Source organism: Thamnophis sirtalis, unplaced genomic scaffold (assembly GCF_051295495.1).
Source record: "Thamnophis sirtalis isolate CommonGarterSnake01/CBP01778 unplaced genomic scaffold, rThaSir2_p1.2 scaffold_9, whole genome shotgun sequence".
Lineage (NCBI taxonomy): Eukaryota > Metazoa > Chordata > Lepidosauria > Squamata > Natricidae > Thamnophis > Thamnophis sirtalis.
The window spans coordinates 76,685,025-76,705,939 of NW_028261389.1; the positions used below are offsets into that span (position 1 = coordinate 76,685,025).

The 20,915-nt window shown below is 42.3% G+C and overlaps 1 protein-coding gene across 1 annotated transcript in view; it reads right to left on the reverse strand.

Annotated features, from left to right (window-relative positions):
* Positions 1–1,752: 1,752 nt before the first annotated feature.
* The window catches only part of SLC26A3 (solute carrier family 26 member 3), a 33,790-nt gene continuing 14,627 nt past the window's right edge, over positions 1,753–20,915 (reverse strand). The window contains exons 7-21 of the mRNA XM_087722332.1: positions 20,274–20,426; positions 17,633–17,715; positions 17,353–17,500; positions 15,274–15,387; positions 15,105–15,182; positions 13,570–13,665; positions 11,876–11,982; positions 10,956–11,025; positions 10,511–10,603; positions 9,681–9,776; positions 7,338–7,571; positions 5,949–6,003; positions 5,382–5,530; positions 3,426–3,491; positions 1,753–2,198 (exon numbers count right to left, since the gene is read on the reverse strand). Of these exons, the coding sequence (XP_087578458.1) occupies positions 2,175–2,198; positions 3,426–3,491; positions 5,382–5,530; positions 5,949–6,003; positions 7,338–7,571; positions 9,681–9,776; positions 10,511–10,603; positions 10,956–11,025; positions 11,876–11,982; positions 13,570–13,665; positions 15,105–15,182; positions 15,274–15,387; positions 17,353–17,500; positions 17,633–17,715; positions 20,274–20,426 (1,566 nt within the window). The 3' untranslated portion in view covers positions 1,753–2,174. The remainder of the gene's footprint in view (positions 2,199–3,425; positions 3,492–5,381; positions 5,531–5,948; positions 6,004–7,337; positions 7,572–9,680; positions 9,777–10,510; positions 10,604–10,955; positions 11,026–11,875; positions 11,983–13,569; positions 13,666–15,104; positions 15,183–15,273; positions 15,388–17,352; positions 17,501–17,632; positions 17,716–20,273; positions 20,427–20,915) is intronic.

The following is a 20,915-nucleotide window of genomic DNA, read 5'->3' on the forward strand; positions in this document are numbered from 1 at the left end:
TTTATATTTCATAACTGCTAAGGTTGGCAGAAGCTGAGACAAGTAACGGGAGCTCACTCCGTTACGCAGTGCTAGGGATTCGAGCCACCGAACTGCTGACTTTTCTGCTTGACAAGTTCAGTGTCCTAACCACTGAGCCAACTTATCCCAGCTTCTGCCGAACTAGCAGTTCGAAAGCACGTAAAAATGCAAGTAGAAAAAATAGGGACCACCTTGGATGGGAAGGGAAACAGCGTTGCGTGCGCCTTTGGCGTTGAGTCATGCCGGCCACATGACCAAGGAGACGTCTTCGGACAATGCTGGCTCTTTGGCTTTCAAACGGAGATGAGCACCGCCCCCTTGAGTCAGGAACGACTAGAACATATGCGCGAGGGGAACCTTATAAAGCATTGAAGCAACATGTATACAAACACCTCGGTTATTTTTGGTTTTACGTTTGATTAGACTAGTGCAAATCAAGTAGGAGTGTTAAAAGCAGAGGGAAAAACCTGGATTTAATATCTACAGATTAACACGATTGTCCCTGTGAGTCAAAACCAGCCATGAATTACAGCACACAATCTATTTTCATAAACAGTGGCTCACAAAAATGCATGTATCAAAGTGTCTAGCACTGATGATGTCACCTAGTTGGGTAATGAAATGTCTGCAAGAAAACCACCAATTTCCAAGAGCACCAAGAATCCCACAATCCTCCTCTCAGCGCTCCCTCCTAGCATTGATGATGTTCCCTAGTTGGGTAAATGAAACGTCTGCAAGAAAACCACTAAGTTCAGAGCACCAAGGACTCCACTGTTCAACCTGGAACTACACATCTCCTTTATTGGTAAAGTAAGTATTGCCATCTTGAAGAACTTGTGATGTATAAAATTGCCTTGTAAATATATGAGGACTTGTCCCAACTCCTCTGTATATCTGTTTAAGTATTAGTTGTTGGGAAACCTGAATAAGGACGATGCTCTTTAAGCTTAAGGCTCTTTCTTCCCAAGGACTGGCCTATAGATTTCCACTGCTCTCCTCTCCTCTGCCTTCTGCGCTTCTACGCATCAGGCACTGGGCCTAGCTGTTCCTCCTCTTCCTCATCAGCCACCTCCAGACCTGGGGGCTGTTGACTCTTCATCTGAGGGCTGATGGGCAGCCCAGCCTCCATCTCTCTCTCTCTCTCTCCCTCTCTCCCTCTCTTTCTCCCTCTCTTTCTCTCTCTCCCTCTCTCTCTCCCTCTGTTTCTCTCTCTCTCTCTCTCTCTCTCTCTCTCTCTCTCTCTCTCTCTCTCTCTCTCCCTCCCTCCCTCCCTCCCTCCAGCCACAAAGTCATGTGATCAACATTTGGGCACTTGCTGACGAGCAAAATCAATGGGGAAAATCAAGACTCATTTAACGACCTCGTGATTTGTTTAACAACTTCAGTGTTTCGCTTAACGAGCGTGGCAAAAATCGCCTTTAAACCAGGTGTGATTCACTTAACCATTGCTTAACAATGGAAATTGGGTTTCAGTTTGTGGTTGTAACTCGAGGACTACAGATAAACCCTTTTATTTATAGTTGTAGCTTTAAAAAGAAAACGTTTATGGAAAGAATATTTACACAGTAAAATATAAAGTATTGAAAAAAAATCGTAGTATGCAAATAATTTACAACGTGGAAATGTACAATCTTCAAACTATACACAGAATTTACATATACCGTATACAAATCTGCATAGTGTATTAATGTACAGTAAAATTCATATTTGATCTTGGAGTACTGCATACATCGGTGCTCTTTGAGATCATGATTTTCATATAATATTTTATGTACAGGTTTTTATGCACGTACAGCTGGGTTAAGTGCTTCCTTTTTAAAAAAAAATATCTATTTTATTCCAAAAAAGTTAAAATACAAAACACATTTTTTTTCAAGAAACGAAGAAAAGCAAAACAGACGAGATTTTTTTTAAAAAAGTTATATGGCCCAAAATGGCTGCCTGCGGAAGGAATGAAATCTGCTAGAAGTCAGGCATGGCGTGTAGCTGAAGTCCCGCCTTCTTTTCTACATATGTGTATGTGACTCATATGCCTGCAGGAGGGACACGCCTTCACCGCTGACATGTGAAGTCTTGTCAGAGAACCAACATTTCTCTCCTTTTCTTAACTTTTTCGCGCTCTGGTGTGGTTCTTCGCCAATTGTCTCTTTCTTTTACATTTTCGTTTCTGTGGATTCCTGTGGGAACCAAACAAAGAAACATTTGTGTTTTATTTAGGAACTAAAGTAACAGCAAGCCACTTTCATACATTTGCCCCCAAAAGAGATTGTAGCTGAGGCTGTCAGGTTTCCGAAAGATGCCCTAATTAATTCATGAGCCTCAAGCCAAGTTTCAAAAGAAATCCAGTCATTTATTAGGAACACCATTTCGGCCATACCATACTGCAATCAGATCTAACTTCATTTGAATTATGGCTGAACTTTACCCCTGTTCCTTCCCTCCCTTCAGTCTGTGTCATAAATCACATTCTCCAACGAGGTGCACCCCTCAGAAGCCTGCTGTAGGAATCTGAGATCCGACTGTAGCCAAAGGCATGCGTGGAATACGCTCTCCCCCCCCCCATTTCCTCACCATGGCAACTTATAACAAACATGCCAAGGCTTTATGAGTTGACATAGGTGGTAACCAGAAGCCATCACCAAATTCGATTCAGAAAAAAAAACATACAGTCCTCAACTTCCGACAGTTCATTTAGTGACTGTCCGAACTTGCAAGGACACTGAAAATGTGATTTAGGATTCCTTTTCACACTTATGACCGTTACAGCATCCCCACGGTCATAAGATCAAAATTCAGATGCTTGGCAACTGATTCGTATTTATGACGATTGCAGAGTCCCGGGGTCGTGTGATCCACCCTTGCGACCATTTGACAAGCAAATCCAAAGGGGTAGCCTGATTGACTTAACAGCCATGTTACTAACTTAACAACTGCGGTGATTTGCTTAACAAGTGCGGCAAGGAAGGTTGTGAAATGGAGCGTAACTCACTTAATGGCTGTCTTGCTTACAACAGCTCAATTGTGGACATAAGTGGTGGATTGAACTAATTGTCTCCTCCCCTTTTGCTCCTCTTCATTCCGTATGGGAGGGGCCATTCACCGTCCACCTGTGCCCTTCCTCCTTAGCTGTTCCCTTCTCCTGGGAGCTTTGCGCATGCGCACATCAGGAACAGGCTCCAGCTGTTCTTCTGCCCCACTGATCTCCGACTCCAAAGGCAGCTGATAACTGTCGGACGGCCCTGTCCCCCTCTCTGCCTCCGACACAGACCCCTCCTCAGAGCTCTCCTCAGACTCCAGGACTGGCCCAGGTTCCTCCCCAACCCTCCTCACTGTCCGAATCTGCCAGCAGCTCCGCTGGCGAGCCGCAACATTGATGATATTCAGGATAGAGAAGAGAGCCTTACCTTTGGGTCCCGACTGCGCAATCCTCCGGACGTGTTAATTATATAGTGATTGTTGTTTTGATTATCCTGTGATGGAATAAACGTTCCGCTGTTAACAATGGGTTCTCTCGTTTTAATTTAAAAGAAAACAAACTCTGTTGATTTAAAGCTAGTTAATCCTACGACAATCTCAGTTGGACTACCTATGTTTAACGACCATGTTACGTGACATCCTGGGTCCCTAAATTATGGTTGGAAATAGTTTAGATGGCAGCCACATTTTAAAAAAGGGGGGGCAACATGAATTGGATCCAGAAAAAGCCACAGAGGTAGTCTTCCACTTACAACAGTTCATTTAGTGACCGAAGTTACAAGGGTGACCTAGGCACTTTTTCACACTTACAACCATTGCAGTGTCCCCATGGTCATGTGATCAAAATCCGGACGCTTGGCAAGTGATTCGTACTTATGACCGTTGCTTTGTCCCAAGATCATGTGATCCCTTTTTGTGGCCAGCAAAGTCAGCGGGGAATCCAGATTCACTTAGCAACCAGGTTACTAATGATCAACTGCGGAGATTCACTTAACAACTGTGGCAAGAAAGGTCGTAAAGTGGGGCAAAGCTCACATAATAAACGTCTCGCTCAATTCTGGTCATAAGTCCAAGATTTTGTAAAAATTTGGAAGTCTAAAGGGAAAACAGAACCCCCAATATAACAATAGCAATAGAGGAGAAGGCAAAGGTTCCCCTCGAACATATGTGCTAGTCGTTCCTGACTCCAGGGGGCGGTGCTCATCTCCATTTCAAAGCTGAAGAGCCAGCTCTGTCCGAAGACGTCTCCGTCGTCATGTGGCTGGCATGACTCAACACCGAAGGCGCACGGAACGCTGTTCCCTTCCCACCAAAGGTGGTTCCTATTTTTCTCCTTGCATTTTTTACGTGCTTTCGAACTGCTTGGTTCGCAAATGCTGGGACAAGTAATGGGAGCTCACTCCATTACGTGGCGCTAGGGATTCAAACTGCTGAACCACCGACCTTTCTGATCGACAAGCTCAGCGTCTTAGCCCCTGAGCCCCTGTGTCCCTCCTAGCAATAGCACTTAATATTATATACCGCTTTACAGTGCTTGACAGCCCTCTCTAAGCGGTTTACAGAGTCATCCTCTTGTCCCCAACAATCTGGGCCCTCATTTTACCCACTTCGGAAGGACGGAAGGCCAAGTCCACCTTGAGCCTGGTGATATTTGAACCGCCAAATTACAGGCAGCCGGCAGGCAGCAGAACTAGCCTGCATTCTTAACCACTGCGCCACCGTGGCTCAATATGTAGTCCACATCCTGATAATTCTTGGTTGCAATGTTCCAGTCATTCTTAAATGATGCTTTTGCTTTCGTGTTCCCAGTCTGCATGATTTTAAACTCTGCTTTTGAAATATCTATATATCTATATATCTATATATCTATATATCTATATATCTATATATCTATATATCTATATATCTATATATCTATATATCTATATATCTATATATCTATATATCTATATATCTATATATCTATATATGTGTGTGTGTGTGTCTGTGTGTGTCTGTGTGTGTCTGTGTGTGTGTATATATGTATGTGTGTGTGTGTATGTATATATATATTATGGGAGGAAGCTAACTGCTTCCATCATCTGTCAATCGGCTCGTCACAAGAATCCATCATGACAGAAACCCAATATTTTTACTGTTGCCTTTGTTACATTTGTGTTGTATTTGTGCTGATAAATAAATAAAGGGAGACTAGTATAGATCTATTTCAAGCTATTTAGCTCTCATCAGCTAGCCATACCCTTACTGGGATTCGAACCTGTGCTGTATTGCATCTTAGGCAGATGTCTTAACCATTGAGCCACAGGTCCTTCTCCTTATCAGCTGAAGCCAGGGAGGTAGGTTTATATTTATATATATATACACGAATACATGTAGGGCCTCACCATATCGGCTTTGAATTTTGATGAGTGGAAAATCTCGTCCTTCTTCATCAATATATATAAAATCGCATCGTGAATGGTCAGAAAAAATATGGATGGCTTGATTTCCTCATCGAAAAATCCACATCTCTGTAGCTTCTCCAGCAGACCATCTTTGAGGGCATAGATTTGGGGGGGAAGAAAGGGAAGGGAAAAGAAAGGTGGGAGAGAAAGAAACAGAATTACAAGCCTAGAAAATGATGCAGCTAATTCTTAAATGATGCAGCTAATTCAGTACAGATACCCTTTGACTTCCAGCCATTCATTCAACGCCCACTGGAATTTACCAACTGCACCAGAAAAAGGGACTTTATGACTGTTTTTCACACATACTGGCCGGATGCCTTTCCTGTCACCAATGTGGAGTTTTGTTCAGCAGATACATTCTTAACGTGAGAGAAATATCTGCCTCTAGCTAGGATCGAACTCACAGCCTCCTGATCGTGAGGCGAGAGCTCCACCTCTAGGCCACTGTACCACTCACATGGGCATCTCCAAGGAGGTTACAAAGTCAATAAGAAAAAGCCTTACTGTGTGCGCCCACAATGTAGACTTCAACGTCAACCCGGACAAATTCTCTCAGAGTCTGTTAAAAAGAGGAATGGGTGATATTTAACTCTAGGCAGACGAAGGTGTATACAATAATTTAGATTATGATAATAATTTGGCATCATAACTATATAAATATGATAATAACAATAATAACTCACAATGCAATAACTCCAAGAGGTGACCATGCTCACCGCCTCCTGCACCTCACAAAAAATAAGACCTCCCCGAAAATAAGGCCTAGTGCTTATTTCATATACATGTATGTTTACAAACACACACACGCACACATACACACACACAGACAGACAGACACAGACACACACACATGTAATCCCTTGCATTGGGGTAGAATCAGATCATTTACTGGCTGAATGCCCCTCCTGACGCCTATGGGGAGTTAGCAGCAAATATTTTCTCTTTGTGCCTAGAGAAAGAATTATCTGCCAAACTTACAGCCTCCTGATTGTGAGGTGAGAGCTCCACCACTAGCCCACCAGGCCGCTCCCTTGCCACAAAGTAAGTGTGTGTATGTGTGTGTGTGTGTATACATACATACACACACAAACACATCTTCTCTCTCTCTCTCTCTCTCTCTCTCTCTCTCATCTATCTATCTATCTATCTATCTATCTATCTATCTATCTATCTATCTATCTATCATCTATCATCTATCTATCTATCTATCTCCCCCTCTCTCTCCATCTATATCTATCTATCTATCTATCTATCTATCTATCTATCTATCTATCTATCTATCTATCTATCTATCTATCTATCTATCTCTATTTACATCTATCTATCTATCTATCTATCTATCTATCTATCTATCTATCTATCTCTATCTATCTATCAATCATATCTATCTATCTATCTATCTATCTATCTATCTATCTATCTATCTATCTATCTATCTATCTATATCTAGCTAGCTATCTAGCTAGCTAGCTATAGCTATCTATCTCTATTTACATCTATCTATCATCTATCTATCTATCTATCTATCATCTATCTATCTATCTATCTATCTATCATATCTATCTCTATCTATCTATCTATCTATCTATCATATCTATCATATCTATCTATCTATCTATCTATCTATCTATCTATCTATCTATCTATCTATCTATCTATCTATCTACATCTCTCTCTCTATCTATCTATCTATCTATCTCTATCTATCTATCTATCTATCTATCTATCTATCTATCTATCTATCTATCTATCTATCTATCCATCCATCCATCCATCCATCCATCCATACATCTATACATCTATACATCCGTCCGTCCGTCCGTCCATCCATCCATCCATCCATCCATCCATCCATCCATCCATCCATCCATCTAATGTAGAAAACAATTTTACCTCTCCGATGATCCTCATGGCTGAAACGTCAAGAAATGATACTGCTGAAAAATCAAGAATGACGCTATGAATGTCAATTCGTGGAACTTTGATGTTGGGAGGCAGGGTGGCGTTCCAGTCGATCCGAACCGGAAAATCCTTGGTGTTGATGGGCTCATTCAATTCTTCAATCCTGTTGTTGTCCAGCTCTTCCTCCGAATCGGTCACACTAGTGACGGTACAGAGCAGACCTTTCTGAACGAAAGAAAAAAAGAAAGGAGGAAAATGTTCAGAAGGCTTCGTAACCCCGAAAAAAGAAATCGGAACACTTGACCAGCCAGTTCTGAAATTGAAGGTAAGTTCTTTCCTTGGACATAAAGAGAAGGCATGTAATGCACTCTTCACAGAGCTGCCCTTCAAGAGCAGCCGGAAGTTCCAGATGGTGAAAGATGCGGTGGCCTGTATGGTTTTGTGTAGACCTCAGTGGGCACAGGTGGTATTCAGCTGGTTCTGACAGGTTCTGGACAAATTTTGACTAGTTCGGAGAACTGGCAAATACCACTTCTGATTGGCCCTGCCGGTACGGTTAGAACGGGCCCGGCAGCATCCACATGGATGCCCGCAGTGCGGGCATGTGTCTTAGCCCCTCCGCGCCCTTCTGCCACCCTCCGCAGTGCTCCAGCTGCTCAGCGGAGAGTTTTGCAGGCTCTGTATGCGCCATGCGTGGAAGCGCAGAAGCCTTAAAAGACCGGTAAGGAGCTCGGGCGGGTGGGTGGGCCCTCTGGAGCACCGTACTGGAATGGTATCCGGTGCTCCGGGCTGGCTCCGGTACGCCCATACCAGGGCATACCGCCTGCAACCGACCATTGCCCTGCCCCCATCTATTCACTTCCTCCTGAGCCCCAGCAGATTGGAGTCCCTGCTGATTAGAGTCTGAGACTTGGACCAGTGGGGAGGAGACAAGGGAGTGTGATCCTGACGTCAGCAGTGAGTTTTTCCTGGATGCCCAGCACCGAAGACCTAATAGGCGTCAGGAACACTTGCACAAGTACAGGAGGTAATTGCACTCAGCTGGTGGTTATTCGGCTCCTCTCCAGACTGTAAAAGGACTGCTTGTGCACACGCCCTTTTGCAGAAGTCAACGCATGAACTAATGTTGGAGAACATTATGGTGAGCTTGGCAGGCTGGATTGCTGCCAAGGCTTATCTGTACTGGTTTGCTGCCAAGGTCCTGTCTGTCTGTTATTAAATGCCGTAAAGTATCTTTGGCTCGGAGTGTGTTGGTGTGGAACGAGGGGGGTTAGAACAGCGGGGTAGGGAGGGAATGGAGATTTTGCAGTATTGTGGGCCGGGGGAACCCAGAGTGGGATGGTGCCCATTAAACGGCTCGTATGATGTCGCCAGGGCGGGTGTGGGGAGTTATTTTATTATATTGTTATATTAATTTATTCTATGATTCTCTCTTTTATTGGTTTTCTTATTTTTTTTATATGAGGTTTTTATATTCTTGTAAGCCGCCTTGAATCAGCATGTGAGAATAGGCAGCAATATAAATTTCTAAAATAAAGTAAAATAAAGTAAAATAAAGTAAAATAAAGTAAAATAAAGTAAAATAAAGTAAAATAAAGTAAAATAAAGTAAAATAAACTAAAATAAACTAAAATAAAGTAAAATAAAGTAAAATAAAGTAAAATAAACTAAAATAAACTAAAATAAACTAAAATAATAAACTAAAATAAACTAAAATAAACTAAAATAAACTAAAATAAACTAAAATAAACTAAAATAAGCAAATAAATTAAAATAAACTAAAATAAATTAAAATAAACTAAAATAAACTAAAATAAACTAAAATAAACTAAAATAAACTAAAATAAACTAAAATAAACTAAAATAAACTAAAATAAACTAAAATAAACTAAAATAAACTAAAATAAGCAAATAAATTAAAATAAACTAAAATAAACTAAAATAAACTAAAATAAACTAAAATAAACTAAAATAAACTAAAATAAACTAAAATAAGCAAATAAATTAAAATAAACTAAAATAAATTAAAATAAACTAAAATAAACTAAAATAAACTAAAATAAACTAAAATAAACTAAAATAAACTAAAATAAACTAAAATAAACTAAAATAAGCAAATAAATTAAAATAAACTAAAATAAACTAAAATAAACTAAAACGAAAACAAACTAAAACAAACTAAAATAAACTAAAATAGTAAAGTAAAAAAGTAAAGAAAAGTAAAATAAAATAATAAAATATAATTAAAATAAAATAAAATAAAGTAAAATGAAATGAAATGAAATATTGGGCATATTTTTTTCTGCTGCCATTTAAATAATTAAGGATTCTTACCGGAGTTTCTTGAAGTTCTCCTTTCTTTAACATCTTCTTCATTTTCCTTAGAGCTTTGTTGCGTTTCTGCAATACCCTCAACGGCTTAAAACCAACCTGAAATATGGAACAATTGTTTTTAGCAGATATTTGGTTATTATTTTTTAAATCATCCTAGGATGTTCTAAGTTTCTTTTCAAGTGGAGAACATGGACTTGATTTAAATTAAATTCTAGTTATATGTTTCATTGCGCTGGTAGTCCTCAACATTTCACCACAATGGAGCCCAAACGTTCTATCGTTAAGTGAGGCAGTTTTAAAGTGAGTTTTGCCCCATTATACAACCTTTCTTGCCACCGTTGTTAAGTGAATCACCGCCCTTGTTAAGTTAATAACATGGTTGTTAAGTGAACTTCGCTTCCCCATTGACGTTGCTTGTCGGAAGGTCGTAAAAGGGGATCATATGACCCCAGGACGATACAACCGTCATAAATACGAGTCAGTGGCCAAGCATCTGAATTTAGATTGTGTGACCTTAGGGAGCAAGGGTCATAAGTGTGAAAAAGGTCATAAGACACTTTTTTCAGAGCTGTTGGAATGGTCGCTAAATGAATTATTGTAAGACGAGGACTCCCTGTATAACAATTTTAGATTTCTTTGACCTTTTGAATTTCTAACTTCAAACATTCACACACAACATTTGTAATAGTTCTTAAGGAAAAAGAAAGTAGATTTTTTGGGGGGGACGTTGTACAAATGTTTGTGATGTCTAAAAGATATTTACGTACATGGTTTAAAAATTGCGCGTTTTATGGGGAATATTTTCATTAAAGATGATACGAAATGCTTACCGCAGCAGTCAACTTTTCCTTGAAAAAATCAACATTGGCAAAGAAGATCGGTGATGGGCATCTAAAAATTTTCACTCCTTCTGGCTCATATATCTAGACATTTTTTTAAAAAAACAACACGTTAATTTTACTCAAAATTGCAAAAACTCTGCATGTTAAATTACTCCAATTATTTTTTTTTAACGTTGTTTAATGAGCCAGTAATTCCTTGCAGAGTGGCGTTGGGGCAGCTGAATGGAGCTGAATGTTTGCTGGCCGGATGCTCTTCCTGTCGCCATTGCGGAGTTTTGTTCGGAAGATATATTCTCATTGTGCCCAGAGAGAGAAATATCTGCCGCTATCTAGGATCGAACCTCACAGCCTCCTCATTGTGAGGCGAGAGCTCCACCCCTGGGCCACCGCACCACCCATGTTAAATGACTCCAACGCAACGCCGAATTCTTACCTCTGAGTAGTCTTTTCTGTTTCTGTAGATATCGTTCCTTCCAACGTTAGCCAAAAGTGTGCATTTTGGACTGAAAAGAGAAGAAACGAAAGGAGCTGATTAATGCAAATGCTATTCCAGTGATGTGAACCTTTGCGTATATCTATTGTAGGAAGTTAGCACCCACCCCCTCTCCTAGGAAAATGAAATATTTTAGGGAATATTAAAAGGGCAGAATATTTCCCCTAAAAGAGAGGCAGAAACACACCTTTGTCAATAGGCCATGAAGGGCCGAGTCGGTCTATTCTACATAACAAAGATCGACCTCCTTCAGGCAGAGCCACTTGGAACGGAACCAGAGGTGGGTTCCTACCAGTTCGCACTTATTTGGTAGAACCGGTTCGTCAAATCTACCGAATCGGTTGGAAGAGGTTCCACCAGTGGACCCGAAAAGCAGGCCACACCTACAGAAGAGGTTCCAAATTTTTTTGAATAGGCCACACCTATTCTATTCTATTCTATTCTATTCTATTCTATTCTATTTTCTATTCTATTCTATTCTATTCTATTCTATTCTATTCTATTCTATTTTCTATTCTATTCTATTCTATATCTAAGTATTTTGGGGGGGCAATCTGTCATGGTTGCTAAGCAACCGTTCATTAAACAAGGACTACCTGTACCAAGTGCTTAGGATGGCATGCTTGGTACCCCACGGCAGCCCCACGAGGGATATTTCCTCGGAGATGCTACAGTGTCATTCCAAGAAGAAATATATGGCACGTATATTGCTCTGCATATTATCTGCAGTGTATCTGTGACCCCTCAAAAAGTGGACCATCATTAATGCGGTTGATAAAAGATTTCACTCCATTCGAAAGGACTGGATATCTTTAATCCGCTTCAGGAAGTTGAGTCGACGAAATGAAATATTTACTTACAACTGAACCCGGAACACGACCGTCAGGAGTTCAAATCCAAGGCCAGCAGCTAAGCCGAGATCCAATCCCAGTAGGAAGGCAGCCAGGAAAGTCACAATCCAGACAACCTAAACAATAAGCATTAAAGAAGATGCCATTGGTATGGAATGGAGGGAATGATCAGCAAGGGCTTTCTGACCCTCCCCAAAACAAGGTAAGGGAAGCTATGCTAAAGCCAACAGGAATGAATCATGTACATATTTTTGTAAATACTAGCCGATAGCTCAGTGTTGCCTGGATATTTATTTATAGGGGGAAAATGTCCGGACCAAACATAATTTCTAATGTTGGATTTTCCCCCTTTCCAGAGGGAGCCGTTTCCATGGCAACTCCACTACACTGTACACAGTGGTGGGTTTCAAAATTTTTTGGAACCTCTTCTGTAGGTGTGGCTTGCTTTCCGGGTCCACTGGTGGAACCTCTTCTAACCGGTTCTGTAGATTTGACGAACCGGTTCTACTGAACCGGTGCGAACCGGTAGGAACCTACCTCTGGCTGTACAGTAGAAGCCATTTTACGGCAGTGCAGTAGAAGCCATTTTAAGGCACAACAGGCTGTATCTTAACAGAACATACACCCCAAGGGATGATAGGGGTGCCTTACACCCACAGTATTTTTTTTTCCAGAGAGTAAGTCATCTGTTTTACCAAGTTTGGTTGAAATTGTTCGAGGCGTTCCAGAGTTATGCTGGAGAACGAACACACACACACACACACACACACACACACACAGCCATTTTTATCGATATAGATTATGAGTGCTGATAAACAAAAAAAACAATATCCAGTGTTTGAGGGGGGAGACATGGTGGCTTTTTTGAATAGGCAGACAGGCAGGAAATTTAGGAGTACAGGTGGTCCTTGAATTACAACAGTCTTTTCAGTGTATGAAAATGAAAATGAAAATAAAAAATTTGTGAGCAAAAGAACCGTCAATAAGGTGGTGTCATAGCAGGTGCGAAGGATGGTAAACAAAGCATTCCAAACTATACCTTATAACCTCTTAAATGGAATAATAATAATAATAATATAAGAATGGCAAAGAAAAAGAATAATTATGTGAATGTATATCTATAATTGTATGTAAGAGATTAAATGACAGTAAAAATATAAAGCATAATATAGGTAAATAATATTTGGTCATAAGTAGCTAAGTATAAATAAATAACGAATTGTACATAAAAATGGATAACGAACAAGGAGATTATGAATGCAAGATAGAAATGTATAGTAGGGAAAACACTAACTGCAAAGAAACCGATTCGGAACTGCGGTATGATATACGATGGAACTTATTGTTCCTATGTGGTTTTTAAGTTATGTGTTTGTTTCTGTTGATGTGCTTATGTGTATAAAATAAAAATTAAAAATTAAAAAGAAAAAACAACAACAACGAATTACAACAGTCCGTTTAGTGACCATTCGAAGTTACAACGGCACTGAAAAAAGTGACTTAAGTGGGGGGCAATAGGCTGACTTTGTAAACTGCTTAGAGAGGGCTATGAAGCCCTGTGAAGCGGTATATAAGTTTTAAATGCTACTGCTATTCCTCCCTCCCTCCCTCCCTCCCTTTGGTTTCCCTTGCAGATGTGTTCAATGACATTGTTTATGTTTGAATCACTATTTGCAAACACCACCGGGTGAAGAGTCACTTACACAATCACACCTGTCCTTTTTCCACAAGACTCCAATCTCTTTGAACTGCATCAACATCCCTTTCAAGTTGCCCAGGACCAAGGCTGCAAGGACTGACTGCCAATGAAAGAGTAAGGTACACGTTTAAAGACAGAATACCACAATACAAGACGTAAAGAGAGGCAAGAGGGAGATTTGAATATCTCAATGCACCGGTAGTCCTCGGCTTACAATTATTCGTTTTAATGACCATTCGGAGTTACAATTGAAAAAAGTAATTTATTGAACATTTTTCGCACTTATCACCATAACAGCATCCCCATGGTTACATGACCCAAATTCAGAGGCTTGGCAACTGACTCATTTTTATGACGGTCACAGTGTCCCGGGGTGGTGGTGTCACATGATCCCCTTTTGCGACCTTTGACAATTGAAGTCAATCAGGAAGTCAGATTCACTTAACAACCATGTGATTAACTTAACACCCACAGTGTTTAACTTCACATCTGTGGCAAGAATGGTCGTAAAATGGGACAAACCTCATTTAATAACTGTCTGACTTAGCAACATGAATTTTGGGCTCAGTTGTTGGCTCAATTGTCAAGGACTACCTGTTACAAAAAAGGATTCCACTCAACCCAACCTAACGCAATGCAACCCAACCCAACTCAACTCAACCAAATTCAATGCAATGAAATGCAACACAATGCAACCCAACCCAATGTAACCCAAAGCAATGCAACCCAAACCAACTCATCCCAACCAAACCCAACCAAACCCAATGCAATGCAATGCAACCCAACGCAACCCAACCCAATGCAACCCAACATAACCCTATCTAATCCAGCCCAATGCAACCCAACCCAACCCAATGCAATGCAACCCAACTCAACCCAACCCAATGCAACCCAACCCAACTCATCCCAACCCAACACAACTCAATCCAACCCAACCCAACCCAACCAAATGCAATGCAATGCAACACAATGCAACGCAACACAATGCAACACAACCCAACATACCCAACCCAATGCAACCCAACATAACCCTATCCAATCCAGCCCAATGCAACCCAACCCAACCCAATGCAACCCAACCCAACTCAACCCAATGCAACACAAACCAACTCATCCCAACCCAACCCAACCCAACTCAATCCAACCCAACCCAACCAAATGCAATGCAATGCAACACAACGCAACACAACCCAATGCAATGCAACTCAACATACCCAGCCCAATGCAACCCAACACAACCCTATCCAATCCAGACCAATGCAACCCAACCCAACCCAATGCAATGCAACCCAACTCAACCCAACCCAATGCAACCCAAACCAACCAACCAAATCCAATGCAATGCAACCCAACCCAATGTCACCCAAAGCAATGCAACCAACTCATCCCAACCCAACCCAACCCAACTCAACCCAACCAAATGCAATGCAATGCAATGCAATGCAACCCAACCCAACCCAATGCAATGTAACCCAACATAGCCCCATCCAATCCAGCCCAATGCAACCCAACCCAACCACTAGGCCCCAAAGTCGCTACCTTTTGCAGTGGTTCCAAGAGATATCCAATGGCTAAGATAGCAATCATGACAATGATAGCTGAGAGGAGTCCAGCAACCTGCAGGACAAAAAGCCTTGGTTAACACACTTCCTCTAAAACAACTTTGGGTAATTGATTTATCGCAAAAAAACCTTAAGTAACGAAATACCTGCGTCTTCCCGCCAGTGCTTTCTTGCACGCCAGACCTGGAGAGCGAAGTGCTTGCTGCAAATCCTTTGAACACCCCTCCAAAGATGTTGCTGATTCCAAAGGCAACCAATTCCTTTAAAACACACACATACACACTGCAAGGTCATACAGATAGTTCCCGACTTACAACAGTTCACTTAGTGACCGCTCCAGGTCACAGCGGCACTGAAAAACTTGCGGCCAGTTTCCCACCCCTGCCCACTTGTTAGTCCTCTTGTATCCCCATCATATTTGAACCGGATGTTTTCTGAACTGCTGTCCTTGGAATGCAGTTGCATTCTTATTTAAAATGTCCATAAAGTGTTGTCTCTGGCCAGCACAAGCTGCTCAGAGCAGGGGTGTCAAACTCAAGGCCCGCGGGCCGAATCTGGCCCATGGGATGCTTAGATCTGGCCCACGGGCCACCCTGGAAACAGCGAAGAACCAGCCTACGGTGCCTCTGCCAGCAAAAATGGAGCTTGGGAAGGCTATTTGTGGCTCTCCCAGGCTACATTTTCAGCCGCAATGGCCTGTTGCTGCCTTCTGCCAGGAAACAAAGCTCAGGGGATGCACACAGCCCTCCTCCCCCAGTTCCATTTTCACTGGCAGTGGGCTGCAGGAGGCCGTCGTGGCCAAAAACGAACTTCGGGAGGCTGTTTTTGCTGGCGGAGCACTTGGGCCACCACCAATGTCCCTGACCTGAGTGACGTCAAGCTGGCCACCCCCCTACACCCCCAGGGTCAAACACAACCCTTGGTATTTTACCCTCCGTTTTCCCCCCTCATTCTTTCCGCGAGGTTTCCAATTGTCAGTTAGTCTCTATTTAAAAACGCAGTCTTTTCCAATTCAAATTCAAAGCTCTCTGTTCCCGTGGGTTAGCCAATTCTCATTTCCGTCTCCAACTTATTTAAAGCAGACAATTCTTTTTGGGCTTAAAAGTTTAAACCGGCATTTTTTCCCCCTCTGTCTTTTCTTTCCGCAAAATTCCCAATATGTCCGTTAATATTATTTTCTGCTAGCGAGGTTCTTTCCCAATTCCCAATTCAAATTTGTATCTTAAATTGGTTACTTAAATCTTCTCAACAGAATCTCCACACTTCTTCCAAACATCGCTCCTGCCCAATATTTCGTCCGGATGCCCCAGCTTTGTGGTGGCCATTTTACAATGCCCACCACGCCCGTCGCCAATTCGGAGGGCTACTCTTTGATCTACGAGGAACCAGTTTCATTCCTTTTGACTAATCAAGATGCAGCTCCTTCTTCACCAGTGGTGGGTTTCAAAAATTGTCCGAACCTACTCTGTGGGTGTGGCCTCCTTTGTGGGAGTGGCTTGCCATCCATGTGACCGGATGGGAGTGGCTTGCTGCCCATGTGACCGGATATGAAGATGCCGACGACACTTGTCAGAACCACCTTAAATTACCTCAAACACAGCGCTGGCATGCCTAAGAATATGATGTAAACTTGTTTTTTAAAAGGCATCTTTGGTTTGCGTTAAAACAACTTCAACACACGCAATGTTCTGATTGCACCACAAATGCAGTAGTCATCCTTACCTTTCACAGAGGCACTGAGTTTTATAAATATGAGCATGATAGTGTAGAATAATCATATCCAAGGACCAGTGGTGGGTTTCAAAAATTTGTGGAACCTCTTCTGTTGGTGTGGCCTGCTTTCCGGGTCCACTGGTGGAACCTCTTCTAACCGGTTCGGTAGATTTGATGAACTGGTTCTACCGAATAGGTGCGAACTGGTAGGAACCCACCTCTGTTCTTCACCCTCCCTTCAGGAAGATTCTGGTCCGAAGACGGTTTATCAGTCAGGATTTACGTGGAGCTCTTCAGAGCCCACGATTTTCCCGGCTGTCTCACTGCGACGCTTCCGGTCCCTCTCAAGTCAAACGCAATCCTGATGTGGCCCTCAATAAAATCAAGTTTGACACCCCTCACATGCCGCTCCCATGGGTTTCCCGCCTCTCCCCGAGTCTATGGCAGGCTGGCCCGGAGCAAGGCAAATAGCAGGAGCAAAGTGGCAGATCCGGCACTTGCTAGATGCTCACCTGGTTGGCATCTATGCGGTAATCATGCTTAATGGAATAAACCTTCGCCACCGAAAAGGCAATGGCGAAGCCGACGATGGCGATAGAGATACTGTCTCCCACACCACGTTCAAAGTACTTGAGATCGGGAGCAACTGGAGCTTGAAATCTAGAATGAAGGCACGGGAGATGTTTAAAAGGGAGAAAGTGGACAAACTGAGGTTAAATTTGAGTAGGAAGCGGAATAACAACCTCAAAGCTATCCATTTCCATTAATATATACCTCATTGTGTCTACTTACCCGCTATCTAATGTTCCGACCGTATCTACGCCAAATTTTTCTTTGAAATTAAAGCCGTAAGATAGCCCAGTTGCTATAACTGTCTGGAAAAAAGCACAACAAAACAATTTTTAAAAAAGCTTCACAAGTATTTGAGGGCAGTGCTGAAATCTAATCCCCTCATGGCCTGTGGGTGTGGCTTGGTGGGGGTGTCATGTGACTGGGTGGGCGTGGCCAACTCTTTTTTTCACTTTCAGCTGTTTTTAAGGTTCCACCACAAAAGCGCGTAGGACAAAATCGCGCTCGACAAAAGCGCGCTGTGATGTCATCACAGCGCGATGAAAAAGTTCGAAAAATGTAAAAATAAAGCGAAAACCTTACCCTAAGCCCCCCAAACCTAACCCTAAACCTAACCCTAAACCTAACTCTTAACCTAACCCTAAACCTAACCCTAAACCTAACCGTTAAAGTAACGAAAAACCTAACGCTAACCCTTAACCTAACCCTAACGCTAACGCTAACGCTCTAAAGCTAACCCTAACCCTTAACCTAACCCTAACCCTAACCCTAAACCTAACCCTTACCTTTATGTGAATCGGCTTGCTTTAATTTAATTTTTATTAATTTTTATTTGAATTTTTCGATCTTTTTCGTCGCGCTGTGATGACGTCAAAGGCGCGATTTTGTCGATCGCGCTTTTGTCGTCCGCGCTTTTGACGGGTCACGGTTTTTAAAGCTTTTTAAAGTATTTTTTTCTCCCTGCTGGTTTGGGCAAAAAAAAGCTTTAAAAATAGCTTCTGACGATTGTGCGGCTCACAGCTATTTTTTTTTTTACTACTGGTTCGCAGAACTAAGGACAATCATCCCTATTGATTTGTCTGAACCGTGCCAAACCAGGAGGATTTCACTCGTTTAAGGGGATTTTTTCAATATTTACCTTCACCTTATTGTATAGAGTGCAAGTTCTTAAAGAAAGATTTATTGCCGATTTCATTTTAGCCTGTCCTTCCACCGTGAATGATGGAGCAAAACCATTATGGTTTTCATTGTCTTCACGCCTGAAAAATCTCTGAAACCCGAACCCAGGTTTGTGGGTTTGAATTCATGGAGATGTTTTTAACAGTAATGGCTTACGGGGTCATTTCCTCTTTGTGTCTGTGGGAAATTGAGAGTTCTCCCAACTGAGGAGCAAACTAATTTTTCACTAATGAGGAAAATACAACTTGGGCTGATTAAGGTCAGGGTTAGAGCATTTACTGGGCGTGGTGGCCTAGCAGTTAAGGTACTGGACTTGTTAACCGGAAGGACGGCAGCTTGAGCGCAAAGCGCTGTGTGATGGGGTGAGCTCCTGTTCTTTGCTCCGGCTCCTGCCCACCTAGCAATTCGAAAAAGCATGCAAATGCGAGTAGATAAATAGGTACCACTTCGGTGGGAAGGGAACAATATTCATTGTGGCTTAGCGTAGTCATGTTGGCCGCATGACCAGAAAAAATGTCTTCAGACAACGCTGGCTCCCGCGGCCAAGAAACAGAGATGAGCAGCGCCCCCTGGAGTCCGACACAACTGAACAGGGAAGAAACCTTTACCCATTTATCTTTCTAGTATCTACTACGCAAGGATCTGATTGACCACTAGATGGCAGCAAATATATGCAGATCTATTTACTGCCCTCTAGTGGCTCTTGATTAAAAGATTTTTTTTTTTGTAGATTTTATTAATATTTGTAGGCCGCCCTTTTCCCTGAGGGGACTCAGGGCGGCTCACATAAAATCGGGGAAGGGGAATACAGACGTTAAACATAGAGACATATAATAAAATAGTAAACAACATACATTCATCATTCGGGAGGGGCAACTATCCTTGTCCCCAGGCCTGACGGGCTAGCCAGTTCTTCAAGGCTGTGCGGAAGGCTTGGACGGTGGAGAGGGTACGAATCTCCACGGGGAGCTCGTTCCAAAGGGTCGGGGCTACTACTGAGAAGGCCCTCCTCCTTGTAGTTGCCAGCCGACACTGGCTGGCCGATGGAATACGGAGGAGGCCTAATCTATGTGATCTTATTGGTCGCAGGGAGGTAATTGGCAGAAGGCGGTCTCTCAAGTATCCAGATCCACTACCATGCAGGGCTTTATGGGTGACTAGTAACACCTTGAAGCGCATCCGGAGCTCGACAGGTAGCCAGCGCAGCTCGCAGAGGATAGGTGTTATGTGGGTGAACCGAGGTGCACCCACGATCACTCGCGCGGCCGCGTTCTGTACTAGCTGAAGTCGCCGGATGCTCTTCAAGGGCAGCCCCATGTAGAGCACATTGCAGTATTCCAGCCTAGAGGTCACAAGGGCCCGGGTGACTGTTGTGAGAGCCTCCCGATTCAGGTAGGGTCGCAACTGGCGCACCAGGCGAACCTGGGCGAATGCCCCCCTGGTCACAGCCATTAAGTGGTGGTCAAATGATAGCTGTGGATCCAGATAGCTGTGGATCCAAATGATAGCTGTGGTCAAATGATAGCTGTGGATAAAAACTTCATCTTGAAGTATATTTTTTAAAGTACAGGGTTTAAGCACAACGTTTAACCCAAAGGAGCAGCTAAAAACCCCAGGGATGAGATGATAGTTGCCCTAATAAATTACAACGAAAAGCTTGCAAACGGAAAGGAGATATTCTTACCACAATGACTTCAATCGGAATCGGTACAGGGAGTTTGGCTTTGTAACAGTCGTTCAATTCCTTGACCACAGTCACGACGACTAAGATAATGAGTGCAGTGACTAAATCCGCAATGTTGGTATTGGTGATTTGGCTAAATAAACTCTCTAGGGTCTGTTAAAAAAGAAGAACAGACTGGGTATTAACATGCGTGCGCGCAAGCAAAACACACGCACAGAAGGTTAAAGCATTTTGGATAAAAATATGGTGGATTATGCAAAATATTCTTTAAAAAAGGATAAAGTTTACCCCTCAGTTATTCCTGTTAGGTATAATTACTGATTGTACAGTTGTAGAGATTAACCTGATTTTGCATTTAATAACCGCAGCTAGACTGCTGGGGGCGCAATACTGGAAGAAGGAAGACTTGCCTACTATTCAAGAATGGACACTGAAAGTAACAAACCTAGCTGAGATGGCTAAAATATCAGCATATCTCAAGGACCATTCAAACGAGAGATATAAACTGGAGTGGAGAAGATGGATTGACTATACTCAAAATAAATATGGGGCTAAGAAATTCCAGATAGTTTATGACTGAAGAAACAAGGAATAATATAATCTGTTTAGAGCTAGCCTAGGAAGGAGGAGTTAAAGCTGAAA